The following is a 20,274-nucleotide window of genomic DNA, read 5'->3' on the forward strand; positions in this document are numbered from 1 at the left end:
GATTACGATATATACACCGATAAACACATGATACATACAGCCACACACACCACATATAGGTTACACTGTTTACTGAGTTTCATTCATGATTGTTATACGCAAGAAAGTCAGCAGCGCTTTCGTGGCCCGTAACGCAGGGGAGCTGCTTTGCCATGGGCACAGTATGTTGAATATGGTTTTTTGACGAACTATGTAGAAGCCTGTGCACTGCGGTGTACAGAAAAAAAGAGAGGAACAAACGACGCACATAATAGTGGCATTATTGTAATTTTCGCTCATTTATTTATATTTCACGTTTTGCAGACGTCTTCTGCATAAACCAACGTGCCGAAAATTCAAGATTGATACTTCGAAACCTACATGGAAACTGTCTGACTCGAAAAGCTTCCTCGATGCCTATCTTAGGAAGCCATGAAATATGTATGTTACGTATGGTGGAATGGTATATATTTATTAGTTTTTTGAAAAATAAATACAGCCGATATTGTGTTCCTGTAATGAACTGGGCTTCACTTAAGTTTGAACGCATCTGGTGAATGAGTGCCACATTGACGATTCAATACTGCGAATAAGCAGAACATTTTCCCACTGAATTCTCCATCCACCACTGACACCTACAGCTCCTCTACGAAACTGCCTTGTAGAATGGCTGACAGTTGCCCAAGCTTTGTGAGCCAAATTGCATGGTTCACTTCATAAACTCATTGGAGAACTCTACCAGCCAGGTTCGTGGCTCGTATTACTGTACGGTTGAAGCTATTTTCGATCATGCTATTTATGACTAGCCCCGATGCGGTGGTCTAGTTACTGAGGTACTCGTCTGTTGAACCGCAATTCACGGGATCGAATTCCGGTTGCGGCGGCTGCATTTTCGATGGAGGCGAAAATGCTGTAGGCCCGTGTGCTTACATGTGGGTGTACGTTTAAAAAAGTCCAGGTGTTCGAAATTTTCGGAACCCTCCACTACGGCTTCTCTCAGTTTCATATGGTAGTTTCGAGAAGTTAAACCCCGCGTATCAAATTAATCAAATGTGTTTATCACGTGCCGTGATGTACGGCAGCAAAAAATGAAAAAGAAAAGAAAGACGGTAAACTTAACAAGGAAAAAACTGGACCCTTTTTTAAATTTCGGAAAGGTGGAAAATGTTAGTATGTGACAGACGTCGTCATTATTTCATGGCCGGCACGGGAATTTTCGAAATAGGCCAATAAAAGCAGGCTTAGCTTTGAATCGCTGAGCATGGACTCGCGGGACAAGTATGCACTATACTTCCTGTGTTTCACTTTCCACAATATTTTGTAAAGTGTGGAGTACTTAAGTGGGGCAGTCCGTCGTATGTTGGCGGCGCCTCTAGGCGTAAAGCAGTCAAAACTGCACATAGAAAAGCCATCTGTACCGCGTGCTTGACCTAAAGAGTCTAGCTTCTTTGTCTTGCTCACCGAGAGTCTCGATGATGGTATTCATGCAGGCAAAACTACTTGTACCTGAGCCATCTGTAGCATATAGAGCGCGTGCTCACACCAAAAAAAAATCTTCTTTCTATTGTTGTTCGAGCCGTTATTAATTGCGGAAAAGTTTACATAAAACCATGTATGAAAATTGAAAAAAAAAGGGAAAACAAGTGAGAAGTTTGAAGATAGAGTAAGGGTAATAATAGAAAGAAAAATAGAAGTATATAGAAATAAAGACAAAAAGAAAAATTGAGGAAAAAAAGTCACAGCATATTCACGAAGTGAATGAAGACGAGTGGGCGAAGTTCCGGTGGATCATTAACCTTTGTACATTGCCCACTCGATCATGCAAAGAAGTGATGATACGTGTGCACAGTATATACGAAGTTGTTTATTAATCACATCGCGCGTATGGTGTTAACATGTTCATATGAATATTCATAAGGATATCCATACGGGTACACATATGAATATGGATATGGATGCCCGTATGTGGATATCCATGTGAATGGCCATATGAGTATTCACAGGGATATCCATATCCATATGGATATGAATAACAAAGAAAGCTGCCCAGTCCTGCACTTTCTTCAGTGTTGGCACCTCTAAGGTGATGCTGCCTTAATCTTCTTAGCCATGCTGGTGCTTCCCAAATCACACAATGATTGGCACCACAGCATGGGTTAGAGTCGTTTTTTTTTTCATGGGCGTTGAATAGTATATGAAAGAAAGTGCATCTACTCACACATATCGCAGAAGTGCCTGCCCTCACCACTACGAGCACTGGCGTAGCGCAGGCTGTTACGCAGTCCACGAAAGTGGGGAGGGTGGCGTACGAGTCTTAGAGAACATAAATTTTGAGAATGGCTCAAGGGAAAGAAACTATCTGCGCTTACTTACCTCACCGGACTTTACTCAGCGAACAGGTGTGAGGACGCAAGAAGCAAAAAGTGATAATATCAATAAAACACAATAAAACTAAGCCTGTTTCCCTTTGGCAGGTGCACGAAAGCCAATATGTCGCTTTCTTATGCAGATGACTTCTCCTTTAAGCGTAGCCGATGATTCAAAGGTTGCCGGGGTTCAACCTATTACAGCTTCGCGGGAAATGGCGTTTTTGTTTACGGGTCGGCTGTCAAATATCTAACGAGGCGATCTACGTGATGTGTTTGAGCGACTTTCGGAATTTGCATAAATAACGCTTCTGCGTTCGGAGAATTCTGATGTTGTGCGAAGTCAGGTAACTTCCTCACACAGTTTCGGTGCAGTCCCTCTCAGCAAGGAACAAACGTGAGAAGAGAAGCCTGCAAGGAGCACCTATTGCAGCCCCAGTAAGTCCTCTGCGTTGCAGATTATTATTTTGGACCTATGCTGGTACGTTAGTTGTAAGACCAGTAGGATAAGAAGGAGAATAATTAATTCCTGGAATTCGTACATGCTATAGCTGTCATTATAAGGCATGGGATGGGGGTGGACGGGGTATTAGCTCTGACCAATTGGAGCTTTTTAACGTGCACTTAAATCTATGCACATGAGAGTTTATTCCCATTTTGCCCCTTCTGAAGTGCGGAAGTCATTACCAGAGTGATACGAACGAGTGCATGCGATCTTGGTCGTACCAGTATAAAGCCGTAGGCACTAGGCTGCGTAGACAAATACATCTATATGAAAACCACACTATCACACTAAGAAAGCAACGCGAACGTTGACGTCATCATTTATGAGCTTGCAAAGGGTCACTCGTAAATGCTGCCAATAATTTTTGAAAATTTTTCAATGCTACTAGAGCGAAGGAAAGCCACATGTATGGAGCTTTCCTATTGAATGTTGAACAAAAGTAATAAACCCCAACTTTCATTTCATTTTTTTTTATTTTGATAGGTCATATGGCTAGCAGGAGTAAAACTGGCAATTACCTGTAGCTTTAAATATTTTGGTGAAAAAATAAGAATGTCGAATAAAGGGCGCTGTATTTTATTGTATTTATTTCACATGTGCGGTTATGTCCACTACCACATGTGACGAAGTAAAGTTGACAAATTTAATGCACCGTAGACTTTGACTCTGTTCCCAATAGCATACGTGAGCCGGCGAACATTTAAATGCAGTAAATTTTTAGACTAAATTGGGAGGTAGAAAAGACTAGTACTTCACCTAACTAAAACTAATGTAATCTAACTTGTCAAACAATTAGGTGCTTTTTATTGTCACCATCTATACTAGAGTGTCCGATGACTAGATGTTGCTCTTTCACAAACGACAATGTTCAAAAGTTTCAGTGGACGGAATTAAATACAAATTGGGCTACAAATTTGACGCGGCATTGCTTTTTCCTGTGCAAACAACAATTTTCTTTTCAGAGATGTTGCGGATTTCCATCGAACTTTTGTTTGTCTTTGCTGCTAGTTACATTATTGGCGTTCAGTATTGTTCGGCCACTATAAAGATCTACGGAGCTTCTCCTCTCAAGGTCGCAGTGAAAGGAGTATCAAGTGTTGTGAGTAAAGCGGCGTCTGCTTTCAAAGACACGTAATTATGCCATTTCTTTTTTGCACCATATGTAGGCTACGAAAATATAATGTAACACGGGATGTGATTCAACATAAATATGAATACCATGCAGGATGTTCAACCCCTCTGGCTTCAACGCGATCCTACGATCTTGCTTTCACATACACCTCTTAGCCCCTCTCCCACTATCTGCTGACAGAAATTCTAGAAATACAGTCGACTAAAATGTTAATATTTTAATGAATCACAATTGCTAGCTACAATGCACTAGACAAACAAAAAAAATGTAGACCACTGTGGCGAAACTGCAGAAAAGCAACTCATGAAAAGAAATATGAGATTAGTAAGAGAGGACGATCGTAATTCGAGCATTTTCGCGGGGAAACGAGATTTGTTTGCAAATAAGTGTAGCGATGATCTGCTAGATGGCATCGCGACATAAGGAGACCTCATGTGCTCGCCACCTTGAAGGCTCCCTAGCACTGCCCTCTTTCATTGCACTGGATAGTTTGCTTGGCTGTGCTGTGAGCCAATCTTAAGTGCACCCGTTTTATGGCATCACCATGTACGTTTACATTTTCACAGGTTTTAATTGCGCCATGGAATAGCATATGGTTGTAATTGTGTTTAAATAATGTGGCTATGATCTTGGTGAACCATAACGATGGGTTGGTATAACCTCCTCGGCCCCTGGGTACCCAATAGCGTACCATTGTTTTAAAGGATGCAGATCATCACAGTTCAATATCCGCGTGTCCAAATTTGCCTTGGCACAATAAGGATGAGTTGCTTTTACGAAGTATTCAGAAGTGGCGCCGTGTGTCTAGTCATATTTTCAAAACGAGCGAACGAAAATGTCTGAGTACTACATGAGCGCTCGGCTGCGGCCTCGTGATAAGGGAAAGCTTTTTGTTTTATTGTAGCGTAAACGACATCATCTATAGTGCATTACTTTAACTGTGGACGCATTGTAGATCACATTGAAAGTGATTTGGGTCTGATATTTTTGATGCACTCAATCTTGGAGACTTCAAAGGGTCAGGAGTACGCAAATGGGTACCATAACATTTTTAGACAATCGTTAAATTTTTCGAATTCCTCATTTTTCTTCGTTTGTTTTCAAAGGCAGAAAGTCAGATAATACGGCTTCGCAAAGGCTTTTTTGTTGGTGCATTCTTGAAACTGAGGAGGATATTAATGGACATTACCCGTATTATTATTGTCATAGTCTTCGTGGCACTAAGTGAGGATCTACTCAGAGAAGTACTGCTTTATAAAAAGTAAGTTTTCTCAACCTTGCGGCTGCAAACTCGTGTCGAAAATATTTCTTTTCTACGTCATACTTGCAAGTTTACGTACGCGAGGTTACATAACGATACTTACGTACATGTAAAAATTTATTGTTTTGTTAAAATGCTGATCATAAAAAAACAGGGATAATGAACGGGGGGTATTGCCAAATGTAATAATAAAAACGGGAGTATCATATACAGGAACCAAACAGGAAACACTATAACGTTAAGCGAGCGATGTGCTCAAAGATTTCGATCTTTCTGAACTAGAGGTCTGAAATGGCTGTAGAGGTTGCATCGGTTCATTATGCACCGGCATGTATACTTAAGATATTCAAGTTATGGCTATTTGACCAGGGATAACTGAAATAGAGTTGTAATCTTGCGGTATTTACCGGAACAGTAATTCTAGTTGTACAGACCCCCCCCCCCCCCCAAAAAAAAAAAAGTTAGTCATGTTGAAAATAGAAATACCTTCCTCATCAGGCAAACAGGTAAATCGTTTTCATAGCATTCTGTAATGTTTTAATAGCGATGCAGTGCACTCTGAGCCGAATAAATGCGTCGTATATGTGAGTATTGATATCCTAAATACTACATTTTTACGCGTAAAACTGAAGCATTGATCGGGTTGATTTGTAACGAACAGCTACGGTGATATATTCACTGCTTCACATTTTTACTGAAATAATTTCTTCAGTTAAAAAATGTTCTTCATTTTATGAACTTGTATGTTACGTTTAATATCTTACATTTGTTGTTTCACCATTGCACTATGTGTTTTCACCAGGAAAAATTATCCCATTAACAAAAGTGACTAAAAATGTAACAAAATCATTGACTATACTATGAAAGCCTTCAATCACGGTCTTTGGAGAATGTTAACGATGCCTTTTACTAAAGCGCTTATTCTTAGGTTTGTGCCTACGAAGAACCATCGCATTGTGACGGACTTCAAAGATGGCGGTCACAGGTTTGCCGAAATTTTCGAGGATAAAAAAAGCGGTGAACCAGTTACTTGTAATCTTCTGGGTGATAGGTGGGTAGTGCTGATCTTATAGAACGTGATTTGATTATTTAATGAATGCATACGTGATTCAGTAAACTTTTTGTAAAGGTTCACACCATGAGGAAACCTAAAAAACTTTGCATATACCGTGCTACAGGATTATTAGAGGCTCGCTAAATTGTTTTGGAAATCTTTTATGAAAACTTTTCTTGGGTACAGCTTTCAGGCAACGAGTATGGTAAGTTTTGCGTTGTACGAACGAACAACGAAAAAACGAGGGGAAGAACATGAGAAAAAGAAGAAAAGTCGTGAGCAACTTTATGCCCATAGCATTTTACACCACTTCACACGTAGTAAGTATTCGTGATTTGCATGCTTAAAACACATTTAAGAGAACGCACTTTCTTGGGACTGAACAAAAACATTGCTTCGCCCCACCTCATACGATGCGAAAGGCCACCTGACGTCTGCGTTGAACTGAGTTATCTACATCCAAATCCATTTTTCTTTCATTAATTATAATTATTTGGAATTGTTCTCTTCTTTCGCATTTTGACATAGATAAATAGCGATGGTAAATTTCAGTAGTCGCATTCGTTCACGTATATGGCAAGAAAATTGCATAAATAGAAGAAATTCAGCACAATATTAAGAGTGGGAAAAGCGCACTCGTGATGAATACACTGCGCAGGAACACACGTGCACACGCATTGCGCAATGTGTGTGCGGCTGTGTTAACTTCTTCGTTGTGTAATTGTCTCGAGCACGCTTTGACCGTCCTCAATTACGCACTATCAATGTGCCCAGATTGCCACTTTTGTAAATTTTCAGAATTTGTTTCAACTTAACGAAAGTTCACAAAGGCTGATTTATGCACTGACTTGTAAACACTGCAGTCGAAACAGCCTGAAGTTGCAGGAGTTATAAGCGGCAGTATATTGCCGGGGCTGTTTTACTATAACGTGTGCCGGTGGCCTTAGAACTGACCGATAGTTTTCACCTAGCGTCTTTTATATGTCGAACATTGCAAGCTCCCAGTGCTGTACGGTATGGTATGTATGGTATGGAGGCAGGAGTGTCGAAGCAGTGTCGCATTGAGTGCTCGATTAGAGAAGAGGAGCAGGAGGGAAAAAAGGAGCAGGAGAAAGTGAAATCAATAACAAAAAAAAACATTCAATCTCACTATTGAAAGAGTGGTCCTCATACTTTATACTGCACTGTTTGACACCTCTGCCCCCAAAATGTGTACCTATTTCCACTGTTCATGCATAGTCAACCTGCACAGCACTTCATTGTACACTGTCCTGCCGTATACATCGTTATCATCGAAAAAAAACCAACATTTTTTTATATCCTGATCTCAAAGCAATGCAACAGAACATACACGAGCACGCTCTTCAGCTTGTTACACATTAGCCCACTTCGGCGTCGTAGCAGCTTTGCGCACGTCATTTAGTGTGCACCTACCAGCCCCCTCTCCACCAATCCCCTCATCAGTGACCATCAATTATCGCTTTCCACAATAATAAATAATGTGCACTTCAAATTTATGAAGCAAATATTATAAAAAAGGATAATTTGGCTTTAACTGTTGATATACAGGGTGTCCCACATAACTTGCGCCAAGAATTTGAAAGTGCAAGGCACTTAGGTGGTGAATCGAAGCAAACGCATACTACTCGCACTAGCCTGTAGGTACTCACGCAGTTTTTTATTTCTCCCCATACTAATTAAATATTAATTCTCAATTACTCATTTTTTAATTATGGGCTCGAAAACCAAAATACAAAGACTGAGAGATGTAGACCGCTTTCAGACACCACCGACTAAATTGTTTCCTGTAAGATACGTATCGCGCTGTTATTTTTTCCACGTTGTAAAGAAAGCCCGCGAAACGCGAAAAGAAGCCGTGTGACGAACCGTGAGCGCACTGCCATAGTGCTGCGATAGTCTTTCTTTACAACGCGGAAAAAATATTAGCGCTGGGCGTATCGTAGAGGAAACATTTCAGTGGGTGGTTTCTGAACGTGCTCTGCAGTTCAGTGTTAATATTTTCAGTTTCCAGCCCAAAATAAATAGATGAGTAAATAAAGATTATTAATTATTTAGTATGAGGAGAAATAAAAAGTTGCCTAAGTTTCTACAGGCTAGTGCTAGTAGTACGCGTTTGGTTCGATTTGCCTCTGAAGTGTCTTTCATTTTCAAATTCTTGTCTCAACTTATGTGGGAAACCCTGTATATATTTTGTGTTATTCCATATAATCCTGCCAAACGCACGGCCTCTTGTGCACTCATTTTAGACGCTTGACATTTTCGCACGTTTTATACGCTTCTTAGAATGCATTACAGAGACGCTATTCATTATGCTACTGGCGTGACCGTAAACGGTTTGAACTGCTAACTTGATAACGAATAGTAAATACGAGTGTTGTTGAATTTCGTGTAAACAAAGGCGCGCTTTTTCAATCGCCGACTTGCGTCTTTGCTGATTGGGTACTAGTTCTTTTGATGGCCAATACTGAACGACCGCGACCCCGTGTAGCTTTTTAACTTACAGTAGCACGTACTAAGCGTAGTACACTTCTCAGTGTGTGCTTCGTTCCGATGGTGTCTATACTTTTCCCACAGAATACTCATAAAATATTTGTTGAAGTTTATTCCAAGTGGGCTCGTTACCGACGTAACCGTGGATGAGATGGACGTTTTCATAGACAAATGCGTGGACCGAGAGTCAGAAGAGAAAGGCTCCTCTCTGTTGGATTTGCTAGGCACCGCTTTCAAGAGCCTCTTGATATACCCAGGTAAATGTAGTCATCTTACTCGTTGGCGCACCCGAGATCACTTTCTGTGTCTGAAACATAGCGATAACGTGGAAAACACTCCGTCAGCACAAATGCACGCATGACATAAAACTTCTAACATCGCACTGTGGCAATTCGATATTGCTGCGACGTTCTTAAAACGTTCAGTTGGTGCACCAGTGTTCTGAAATGCTGTGTGACAATGACTGTAATAAAAAAATAACAGAAACAGATGTAATAGAATTTAATGTTTGAAAACGAGTCGGAAAGAGACTTTATTAAGGAAAACATTGTTTAGCGGGAACAGGTGCAGTTGCCTGTGCTGCGCGTCGTTCCATAGAGTGCAGTTCATTCATAACTAATATTCTCGGAATGGAACATCTACTTCGCTCTTCCTATAAAATAAAGATACCGCCAAAAACGCATTTGATGCGATGAAAACGGAAAATATATTTTTTGTCTCTCGGAGTACATCGGGCAAAGCGAACTTTGGAAGTTAGGTTGAACGTTATCGTAAAAGAGAAACAACATCGGCGTCGAAAATATTAAAATGAGGGCATATGTCAGACCTAAACATAGGCTGATGGGTAGAAAAAAAAGAAGAAAGAACGGTGCAGCATATACATGCAGAAAACTGAGAAAGAAATAAAACAGGTGATATTTGATTTGTGTCTTTTTTTCTTTGCTCTTTTTGTTTTCCCAGATAGGTCATGTAGCGATATGAATTCAAAGAGTCCGAGCTGCTCGAATTTTGAATTGACTGTGCCTCGGATAGTAAAGTTCATTCGACATCTAGCCAATCTAGGCCAATAAAATAAAACTACATAAAACTTATTAAATTATTTTTAGTGATTCCTAAGAGTGTTCTATTTTACTACACTGGAGCAATTGTTCGTGCAAGTTCAGTTAAGAAAATTTGCGTTTTTGTGGTGTAGAAAAAAAAACCTACCTCGGCAATTAACTTTTGTTTTTACGATAGTTCGCCTGATTTTACATTATAGGAAACTATTATTCAGGATATGTACATTTTGTTGAGTACATAAAAAAGTGAGATATGTTGAGAGCATAAACGAAGAACCCGATAAGATTATTCTTGCGGCTTCATGAATTATAAATGTACTTTACTAATGAGGTACTTTAAGTATTCGAAACCGTTGATTTCTTAGGTTATAGTAATTTTGTTTAGACGAAAAAGTGAATACATTTTTGTGCGCTATATATAACGAGCTTTAATGTTAAATCACAGGACTGAATCGGAAAGTGACACTGAGTGATTTTAACATGATTGTCTGTGCTAAGTGTGTACGGTACCCCACAGAACGCGAGCCACGGTGTACGATGTTTTTGTTAAATATCCACCGAGTGAAACCGTCTTGGGTGAAAGATGACAGAGTGAAAAAAGGTCGAGGTTTACCTTAAGATAATGTTGAAAGCTGCTGTTAAAAAGTCTGAAAATGCTGCTGTGAGGAAGAAGACTGTGGTAGTAAGATGTCTAAAAGCGAATCATCGTAAAAGTAAAATAGAATTGTAGAGGTAGCTTTTTTCGACAGGCATAAAAATATGAATTTTCTGAACTGAATGTGCAAGAAGAATCGCTCCAGTTTTCTGAAGTAGAACACAAAGACAATGATATATAATTTTAATATAGACCGATAGAGAGAAAGAGAGAGAGAGAGAGAAAGGCCGGGAGAATACAGACCGGTAAATAACTCAAACAGTGTATAGCCCTGGTCAAGCCTGCAGATCTTACTTGTGTGATATCGGTGCCATAGGCCGGCAGAAAATTTAGAGCTCACTGCGAAAAAAGGCCAACTCCGGTCATTTTACGAGGTCAATGATCACAATAAGATTCGCTGGGTACGTTCTTTTGCACATTTCCGTCATTGACGCCAAATTACATGCCTGAGAGATGCGCTGATCATTAGCAAACTAATTTTAAATATTGCCTCGAAAAAAGAAATCTCCGTGCTTGCCAAGAGTATTGGCAACACTGTCTGTGCGACGTGATGTTTGGCATGTCAACGGGAGGGACGCAGTCGATGGCATTGCTACATCGGCTGCTACAGCGTTTATTGTGCTGGCCACAAGGCGACGGCGGCAGTGTCTGGCATGACTATAGCACAGGAAAGCTTTCTTCCTTCCTCTGTGGTGTTTGGCCGGTGTTTCGCGGGTCTGGCTTTCACAGTTTTCATACTTCGCGCCAGCGGGCTCAGTATACGGCCTCCGGTTTTTACTAAATAGTATGTGATACATAGACAGGGCGCCCGGTCGGGTTTAGGTTTCGTTTTTGCACTCCTTTGCTTATTAAAAATTATTTTCAAATATCCTGAGCATTTCAGCTATTGGGCTCGTGACAAGAGTGTCTCAGGAACATAGAAACACTATTACCTTGACATGGCCGAAAACGCGCCGCAGTTGGCTTTTTGGGTTTACTCGAACTCAAAATCATTAAAATGTTCTGCAATCGAACCGGCTCGGACCGACACTCGCCGAAATATTACTCAATTGGACTCACTCGTACTCAGAATCACGGCCAGATCTGAGGCTGAGTGAGTCTAAGTCGACTCAAGAGTTGGTTTGCCGACCTGCCGTTCAGCTCAGATCAACATTGCTAGTAATAAAAAATGTTGACTAATGTTCACTGATTTTAGCTCTGTGCACGTATTGTAACATTGTAAGTAAATATGATGTGTCTGCTTCACTATGAGTGAGCTTCACTCAATTACATGCTTCACTGGCTAACAAAGTTTTCCTTAGTGAAATCTTGTCAGAAAAGTTCTTCCTTTCGGCTCACTTTTTGATTTTTTTTGTATCTTGCTCGGAGTGCAGGTACTAAATGGTGCGGGGCTGGAGACATCGCCAAGAGCTACAACGATTTGGGCATCATCCGAGAGATTGATATGTGCTGTCGAGACCACGATCATGCCAACGACAGCATACCGGCTTTTGATACAAAGCATGGGATTACAAATTTTAGGTTCTATACGATGTAAGTGCGCACGGCTTTCTTGGGCTAGTTGATTGGATAAGTTTGAAGGAGTCGTAACGCTGGGAGATACGCATGTAACTTTTCGGTGTCTTACAGCACTATCACCCCTGTAGACGTAAGCTTGTCAAACGAGAAGTTACAACATCGAAACTCGGAACATAACACGCAAGAACATAGGAAGGGAAAAAAAAGATGGAAGATAGGGAGACTAGCCGTAAAATCGTATGGCTGACTACTAAACTATAGGATGGGAGAAGGAGAAATAGAGAGATAATAAAGGTGATGAGGAAGAAAAAAAAAAGGAATGCGCAGGGAATTAACTGACGTGGGCGGGAGTTCACCGCCACTTAAAGACGTTCGTGTGAGCCTGTCGTTCTCAAAGACCACACAAGTGTCTTCATTCTCTTTTAGGCGGCGAGTGATAAAGTACACAAGAGAAAGAATTACAGAAAGTATGGTATCACATCAAGTTGTTTTTATGTTACATTGCGATAGAAGTATGAGAATGTCCGCCTAAAAATATAACTACCGCCTAAAACTTCCTAGGTTTTGCACACATGAGAAGTGTAAACTATCTGTTTGTACTCTTATAGCCATCTTTGTCATCATGGCATTTCCCCGCATAATTGAATATCTATGTTTGGCCACCAAGACCAGTGTTTAATGCAATGTATGCTAGAAGGTCACGTCGCAGCGCTGTTTACGCGAGTTTCTCAAGACAGGCCATTGTGAACTAGTCTAGGAAGAGGCCAAGGGAGATAGACAGAACGAGTGAGTCTACCCTACCCACGCCTTCACGTAACTGACGACTCCATTGTTATCGCTAAACAAAAGATAAAGGATCCCAAAGAAGGTAAAAGTTAAAAAAAACAAAGGATAAATGATAGATGTGTGGGTTTGTGCGTGTGTGTAGTGCCTATGCTTGCGGGCATGCGTTTACACTGGTGTGGTAAAAACGAACGCTATAGAATAACAGACAGACGCACCAACATTTTTTCGTCGAAAGTCCCCAAGAAAGACTATCGTCTTTAAAAGAAGCAATATGCGTGTGTGAACCTGTATTTCTCACCTCTGCATGTCCTTGGTATTTTTCTCAAACCTCTTCAGGACCAACTGTGACGACGATGAGAGGTTTTTCAAGTGTCTCGTGGATGCCAGCAATGTCGTTACGGCATCCGTCGGCATAGCTTACTTCGACGTGCTCAAGACCAAATGCTTCAAATACGGCCATCCTTTAAGATGCACCGGTTTTAATCCGTAAGCATTGAGTGCTTTTTTTTTGTGCTTGGCATTCCCAGAATATCATACCTTGTAAACACCTCAATTGCATCACGATAAGGACACCTTCTAGCAACATCATATGGTAGTCATCCTACAGCTGCTTTTTGTTACTTTTGAATGGCAACGTGCTCAAGACGAAATGCTTCAAATACGGCCATCGTTTAGATGCACCGGTTTTAATCCATGAGCACGTTTTCTTTTGTTGTGCTTGGCGTTCCTAGATCACCAGATCTTGTAAACACTTTAGTTGCATGACGACAAGAACACCCACTAGCAACATCATACGGTAGTCATCTTACAGCTGTTTTTCATTACTTTTGAATGGCAGAACATCAAAAAAAAAATGTCAGGACTTGTGGCTCGTGGATTTCTGATGTATAATTGAATTTTTTTTCGACTTTTCACGCTTTAACTTGGACTAAAGCGTATGAAAATATTGCGCTAAACATGGTTTCCTGACCCCATGATTGATTTTCGATGGCAGTGAAATGTGATCCATTTCTCTGGTATATGTTTTTCAGTTATACTGTCGTAGCACAAGCAAAAAAAATTTTTAAAGCAAAAATTAAAAAAAAAGCACTGGTGGCACATGTTCTCGTTGTAAATAGCAGCAAAAAATATGTACAATGAAACATCTGAACAAAACCAACCCGAGTGATTTTTTTATCCAGCAGGTTACACAAGGCCACTTTTGCGCCATTGAGTAAACCTTTTATTTTGAAGACATTGTTGGAGAATATTAGTAACTCCATACCCGTGCATATACAAACATTTTACACCACAGCTGTGTATGCCTAGGTCTTTTTATATCTCTGTAAACGTACTACTCGAAATAGATAAAAAGAAATATATTTTTTCTGTGGGGCTGAACTGTGGCCACCACTCTACAAATACATATATATAGTGGTTGAAATGCGGCTTGCAAACGCTGTATCTACACTATAAGCGGTGGAAGCGAAATGTAGGCATAGAAATTTCTACGAAGGCTGCATTGACTTTCGTGGAGGGTAAATAACACCCTTCGGCAGCACAAAATGCAAAGCTGACCAGAAGAATTAGACATATGGGCCAACATCTGGCTTTTCAAAGACTTCATGCAATACATGTGATTCAATGGTCACTCCATTTAGGTGGCCCCTCAAAATTAGCTGACCAACGCTATGATGAAGTACACGCTATACCGACGCCTTTCGGTGCCCATCACGATGAGGAAAGAGCGAATGTCTTTGTTGGACATCCTTTTTATAACCTCTGTGTCACGTGGTAACTGACCATACACCTTCAAAAGTGGAAGTGACTCTTGATCTCTTCTCTTGATCTCGTCACTAAAAATTGTTATGCTAGTAAATATAATAGTGCTATTGTAGGGAAATTATGATTGGCTTTGAGCTAGCATAATTATAGAATAGACTCTTACATGTTTAAATGTCGCGTGTCATCTCAACTAGAGGGACAAGAACGCACCACAGTATAACCCGCACAATACACGTCACATGCTTTAGAGTGTTTCTATACTCGATCAATATTATCGTTCGACGATAAGTTTTAAGTAATCTATATTAACAGAAGATAAATCACCCTTTTAATTAACCTTGTATTTGTAGGAGAAGCGACAGAATAGTGACAGATATTTATAAATATCTTTAGGGCAATGTCATTGATCTTGAACTGCAATCTAGTTTCTCCCTACAAGAACCATTCACACTTTAATTCCTCGAATTTAAGGTGTGGCGTTTATGATGGGTGTAATATTTTACGACGTTCGTCACGACATCTCACCCTAGTTGTTATGGTCATGCAGCACAATTTGATAACCGAAAGTACAAAGTCAAAAGCTGTTAGCGAGAAATCACTACTGCCTATCGCACTTAGATCAGCCAGCAGCATTAACACGCACTGTTCACAACTAACTTTCATTTCAGGTTTCGCATGCTGCGTCTTCGCTCGCCTTGTAACAACAAGGAGGAAGACACGTCTGAACCAAAGAGTTGGAGCGTACAAAATCCGACCAATTTTCTCGAGGCTTTCGTCAACAGAAAAAAGAACGATCTCAAGGATGCGATTGCGGGTCCAGAGGCCAATGACTCAGAATATTAAAACTGCTCCTGTCAAAATAACCCCACAGTGCACGCAAAACAACACATTTATTTGCAACAGCAAACAACAATTAAATGCAGCAACTTCTGTCTAGATCTATTTGCAAACATAGGTGATTGTATGATAAACCATATGTGAACTGTTGCATGTGTCGCGGATGCAATTAGACTGAGTAATGATGTGCCCGTAGTACAATCGCCGCAGCCACTCCTAGTAGCTTTGGAAGTTTTGTTACTTGGGCCGACGTTCCAATCTTTCACAAGTGGACTTTGTTGAGCTCCTCTCACGAAGGCAAGTCGGCTTGCCTAAACTTGCGTATTGTTTAGTTTCGGCCGTTATGGTGAGAAACAAACCAACGGAAGTTTCGGTAAAGGCTTACTGCAGAGAATCATTCCACTCACGGATTGTTCGAAAAAGTTGCGTATAAGAAATGTTTTTGTTAGATCAACCATTTGTGTTACAATCACTCACACACACGGGGGAAATACTGGCGCAGAGTACAGTGGCTAGATTTATAGGCAGCTTCACACGTGTTTCTATGAAAAATTGTTAACTTTCATTTAGCGCAGCATGACAGCAAACAGGTGTGTGTTCGAACTAACCACAAAAAAAAAAGTGATTCTTCAGCTAACGAGGATCGCAAAAAGTGTATGTCTCAGCGTAGGCCTTGTCAGCAGCATAACATATAACCTCATAATACTGCTGTCTGCGTCTTGCGCCATTGTATGACATACGTAAGTTGATGGAATCCGCTGTCCAGGGCTTCCTTGATGTGACGTCAATGCTCGAGCTCCTAAAAATGAGTGCGCATTTTGGTTTCAGCGCACGCCGTTGTCTCACAGTATAATTTATTTCACATTCTGGAACACAGCCACTGTGCGCTCGTCAGCAGATCTAATGATTTACGGGCCCATGCTCAACTCCAGCCAGCGTGCTCATACACGCTGCTGCAAACTTTTAATCATAAACTTTGGTTGTTAGTGGTAGACATTTCTGCAAACTCCATTGTTAGGCGTTATGTTAAAGTTACCATAGTTTATATGAGAACCTCACGTCCTGTCTTTGGCTTACATGGGCTTGGGTATGGGGGGAAAGGCAAGCTATTACGTCAACGTTACTTCAGCAGGCAAAGTTCCGTAAGAAAGCTATCGTGTTTAGAAAACGGTTGGTCACTGCAGGAACACGCAGCGGAGTTTCGCGATCAGATGCTAACATTTTGCAACTTTCATTACGCATCGCCTCATAGATTAAAGAAAGGCTTTTGTTTATTTAATTCCTGGCAGCTACCACGGTTTTCTAAAGTAGTCTTAAAAAGTGAATAGAAAAATCGGAAGTTATACACTGTGAAAGTTATTATTAACAGCTCTTTGTTGATAGCGGGCCGCAGATATCTTTTACACCTTCAAAAAAGCATGCAAATAGGATTGATTGATACGTGGGGTTTACGTCCCAGAACCACCATATGATTATGAGAGGCCGTAGTGGAGTGCTCCGGAAATTTCGACCGCCTGGGGTTCTTTAACGTGCACCCAAATCTGAGCACATGGGCCTACAACATTTCCACCTCCATCGGAAATCCAGCCGCCGCAGCCGGGATTCGATCCCGTGACCTACGGGTCAGCAGCCGAGTACCTTAGCTACTAGACCACCGCGGCAGGGCTTGCAAATAGGAATTACATGTCTGTAAACATAATAACAGCTTTGTTTTTACGTACTGAAACTACGATATGATTATGTGACAAGTCATAGTTGAGTACTCCGGATATTTCGACCATCTGGTGCTCTTTATCGCGCACTTATGCAACCCTGTAGAGCGCACGGGCCTCTAGCATATCATCTTCGTTGAAACCATGAAAACCTTTGAGACACATGCCGTGGAATCGATCTCGTGGCCTGGTTTCAAACCCACGGCATGTGTCCGAAAAGCTGCCGATGCAAGAGTGGCACAAGCTGGAGCGTCACGATAACAGCGAAACAATAACGGGCGGGACGAATGCACACCAGGGTTGGTATGTTTATTACTCCGACTGTTTAGTACTCCGACGTCAATGGATGACGAAGGTATGTGACTGGTACAAAGATGATAATCATTAGATGAGTGTCATGTAAGAACATGACTACATGCCACTGTCAAGGCGCCTATACATTCGGAAGTGACGCGGTGCGCGTGCTCATCGGCGTTCATGTTGTCGCGTCACGCCGGCGTTGCGACGCCAGGCGCCGGTTTCGCCATATACTCGCAGGTGTGCGCCGCGCTACGTTGCTTCGACGCATGCGCGTTTCATCACGTCCGGCATCCCTCCGTCACGAAAAGAGGGAGATGCAGTGTTGTCTGGGTAACGCATCGGCGCGAAATGCACCATGTCGCATTTCGCGCCGGTTGCCGTCGGGCCGCACCGGCGGACGCTGGTCACGCTTGGCGTCAGACTATAAAGTGCTCGCGTTTTGCTAACGTAGCGTCGCTGTGCCCAGCGGGCGCACGCGTCAACGCTACATTGAAGTATATTGGGCCCTTCATGATGCGCTCGCGGCTGTTTTGCTAGCTCCACATATATCAAATTCGATGTTACGTTACGTCAATGGATGACGAAAGTATATGACTGGTACAAACATGATAATGCTGGCAAGCGTGTCATTCAAGAAAATGACAACATACCACGCTCATAGCGTGCTCGCGGCTGTTTTGCTAGTTCCACATATACTAAATTTGGTATCACGTGACGTGAACAGATGACGAAGGTAAACGCCACATCCAATCATGATAATCATGACACGGAAGTCATGTACAGCATCATTTACCTCGACCTCGTAACATTGTGCTGATTTTAAAGTGACATATCAACCTTTCTTATTAGTGCTTCGCATATCATCGATTCCCACTGTACAAGGGATCTGCCATTTATTTTTTCAATAGGGACCCATTGCATATTTGCAAGGAATTTTGAGCATTTTGAAATGCTGTGGTTGATGATGATGAAGAATTCTGGAGAGGCGCCCAGGCAATGAACGGTCGGGAGTGAGGTGCGAGTGGACGGGAAAGAAGGGCACAGGGAGGAGAGAGAGCGAATGACTAGAGGAGTGGGGAAGCACTGCACCAACCACTTTCCTACACTCTCTCGCACTAGATGTTTCACTTGCTGGAGGCGAGGATAAGCGCGTGCGTGGCTGTTCATGGGAGGGAGATGAGAGAACACCTGCCAGTGCACGGACACCGCCACGGACAACGCCGGATGCTCGACATAACCCAACTAAAAAATGCATTTGCATTTCAAAATCACCGCCCAAGTACCCCATGCAAATGGTTAACCAGTGAAAGATGAAACGTGTGGCCCCGATGTTATGCAGTGGGTTCAATGCGACGTGGCACTGAAGACTCACAATTATTGGTTACATGCATTGTGGTTCTTAATGAGGTTAGACACATGTTTGGCTTGGGTTTACCACAGCGTTTATTTCACATGCCGCGCATGTGAAATAAATGTGATCATGTCTCTCATGATCACAGTCATGGAGTAATGTAATGAGAGGTTAAATGCGTTTCACGATGCGTTAATCATAGTGGTTGTTCTTGAACCACAAGAGGTCACAGAGGTTGCAGCCGAAGCCAATGTGCCACCGGAAAACGCACTCCTGCGGCCATGACGACGCAGCGCTGCGTTCTTGCGAGCGTTTGACATCGCGAGCTCACTCGGTGGCATGGTTTGCAGGATCTGCTCACCATAGAGGTTGCTAAAATTAACTAGAGGAGACTCTGGATGATTTTCCTTTGGTGACAAAGCAGCTTCAAGCCACGCAAACCCAAACGGAGCTAGAAGTACGGAGATTCGACAAATCCGTGTACTACCCACTAATACCATGCTCGCTGAAGCGCCGTGCGTTGCAACTTCCATAGACACTAGCGCCTGAGTTCTCTCTAGTGTATTTATAGAAACCTCTATGCTGCTCGCCACCGGTACTTGCATTCCCGTTCACGATTTAGCGCAGCTTGTCAGGCTGCCGGACCATCGGTACGCAGTTGCTTCCAGCACTCGGCCTCCTGGGCCTGTTTTTGTCCCCGTACTGCTCCTTCAGCTCGGCGAATGCAAACTCCCTCACGTTTCCGCTGTTGGCGCTCTTCTAGAGTTGTCCGTAGCATACCCATGTGGAACGTGTCAAGAGAAACAATCGCATTCACTGCAGTTATTTTACAGATAAGAAATAAAGCAAGACAGAAGATATCTATTGATGTTCGTGAAACTCGATAAATCAAAACGCGACACAGCGCAGACACGGGGTGAAAAAACAATTCGGAGGTATTCAGTTCCTGTGTTCTCTACGTTTTTACTCATTACCTTTACCATTACTTATTACCGAGAAAATGTGCATGCACCTCAGGAATCATTCTAGGACCCCTTCCCACCACCTGGCAAGCCTCGCTACCGAAAGGCCCTGCACGACATACGGTGCCACTGTCTGCAAGTATCGCTAATCGTTTACTGACGCATACGCACCTGCATCAAAGCCACTGCTTGCTCCTTGGGGCTTGAGCCGGCCGCGAGTTCACTTAACGATCCCAGGAATGTGGAGAAAATCGGACTTACCGACACATGCCCTGAAACAACTGAGTCTATTCCTATTGGAACAAAACTACAGTAACCACGTGCACAATTACATGGATGGCTCGAACACGCCGTCTACCTTAGGTGGAACAGGGGTTATACCATCACAAAAGATAACTCGGTGTTTTAAGATTTCACATGCGACAACGTCCATGACGGCATAACTCGAGGCTCTGCGTAGTGCACTGGAACTCATCAATTCTCAAGAAAGACCAAGTAAAGGGCGGTGTTTTCTGACTCAAAA

The 20,274-nt window shown here is 42.1% G+C and overlaps 1 protein-coding gene across 1 annotated transcript; it reads left to right on the plus strand.

Annotated features, from left to right (window-relative positions):
• The first annotated feature begins 3,401 nt into the window (after positions 1–3,401).
• On the plus strand, positions 3,402–15,452 carry LOC142813885 (uncharacterized). Its single transcript, XM_075891846.1, has 6 exons — positions 3,402–3,981; positions 6,172–6,294; positions 8,893–9,065; positions 11,895–12,054; positions 13,162–13,311; positions 15,258–15,452. The coding sequence occupies exons 1-6, from the start codon at positions 3,692–3,694 to the stop codon at positions 15,430–15,432; spliced, it is 1,071 nt and encodes a 356-aa protein (XP_075747961.1). The 5' UTR covers positions 3,402–3,691; the 3' UTR covers positions 15,433–15,452.
• Positions 15,453–20,274: the final 4,822 nt, after the last annotated feature.

The sequence above is a fragment of the Rhipicephalus microplus genome, chromosome 4 (assembly GCF_043290135.1).
Source record: "Rhipicephalus microplus isolate Deutch F79 chromosome 4, USDA_Rmic, whole genome shotgun sequence".
In the NCBI taxonomy this organism is placed as follows: domain Eukaryota; kingdom Metazoa; phylum Arthropoda; class Arachnida; order Ixodida; family Ixodidae; genus Rhipicephalus; species Rhipicephalus microplus.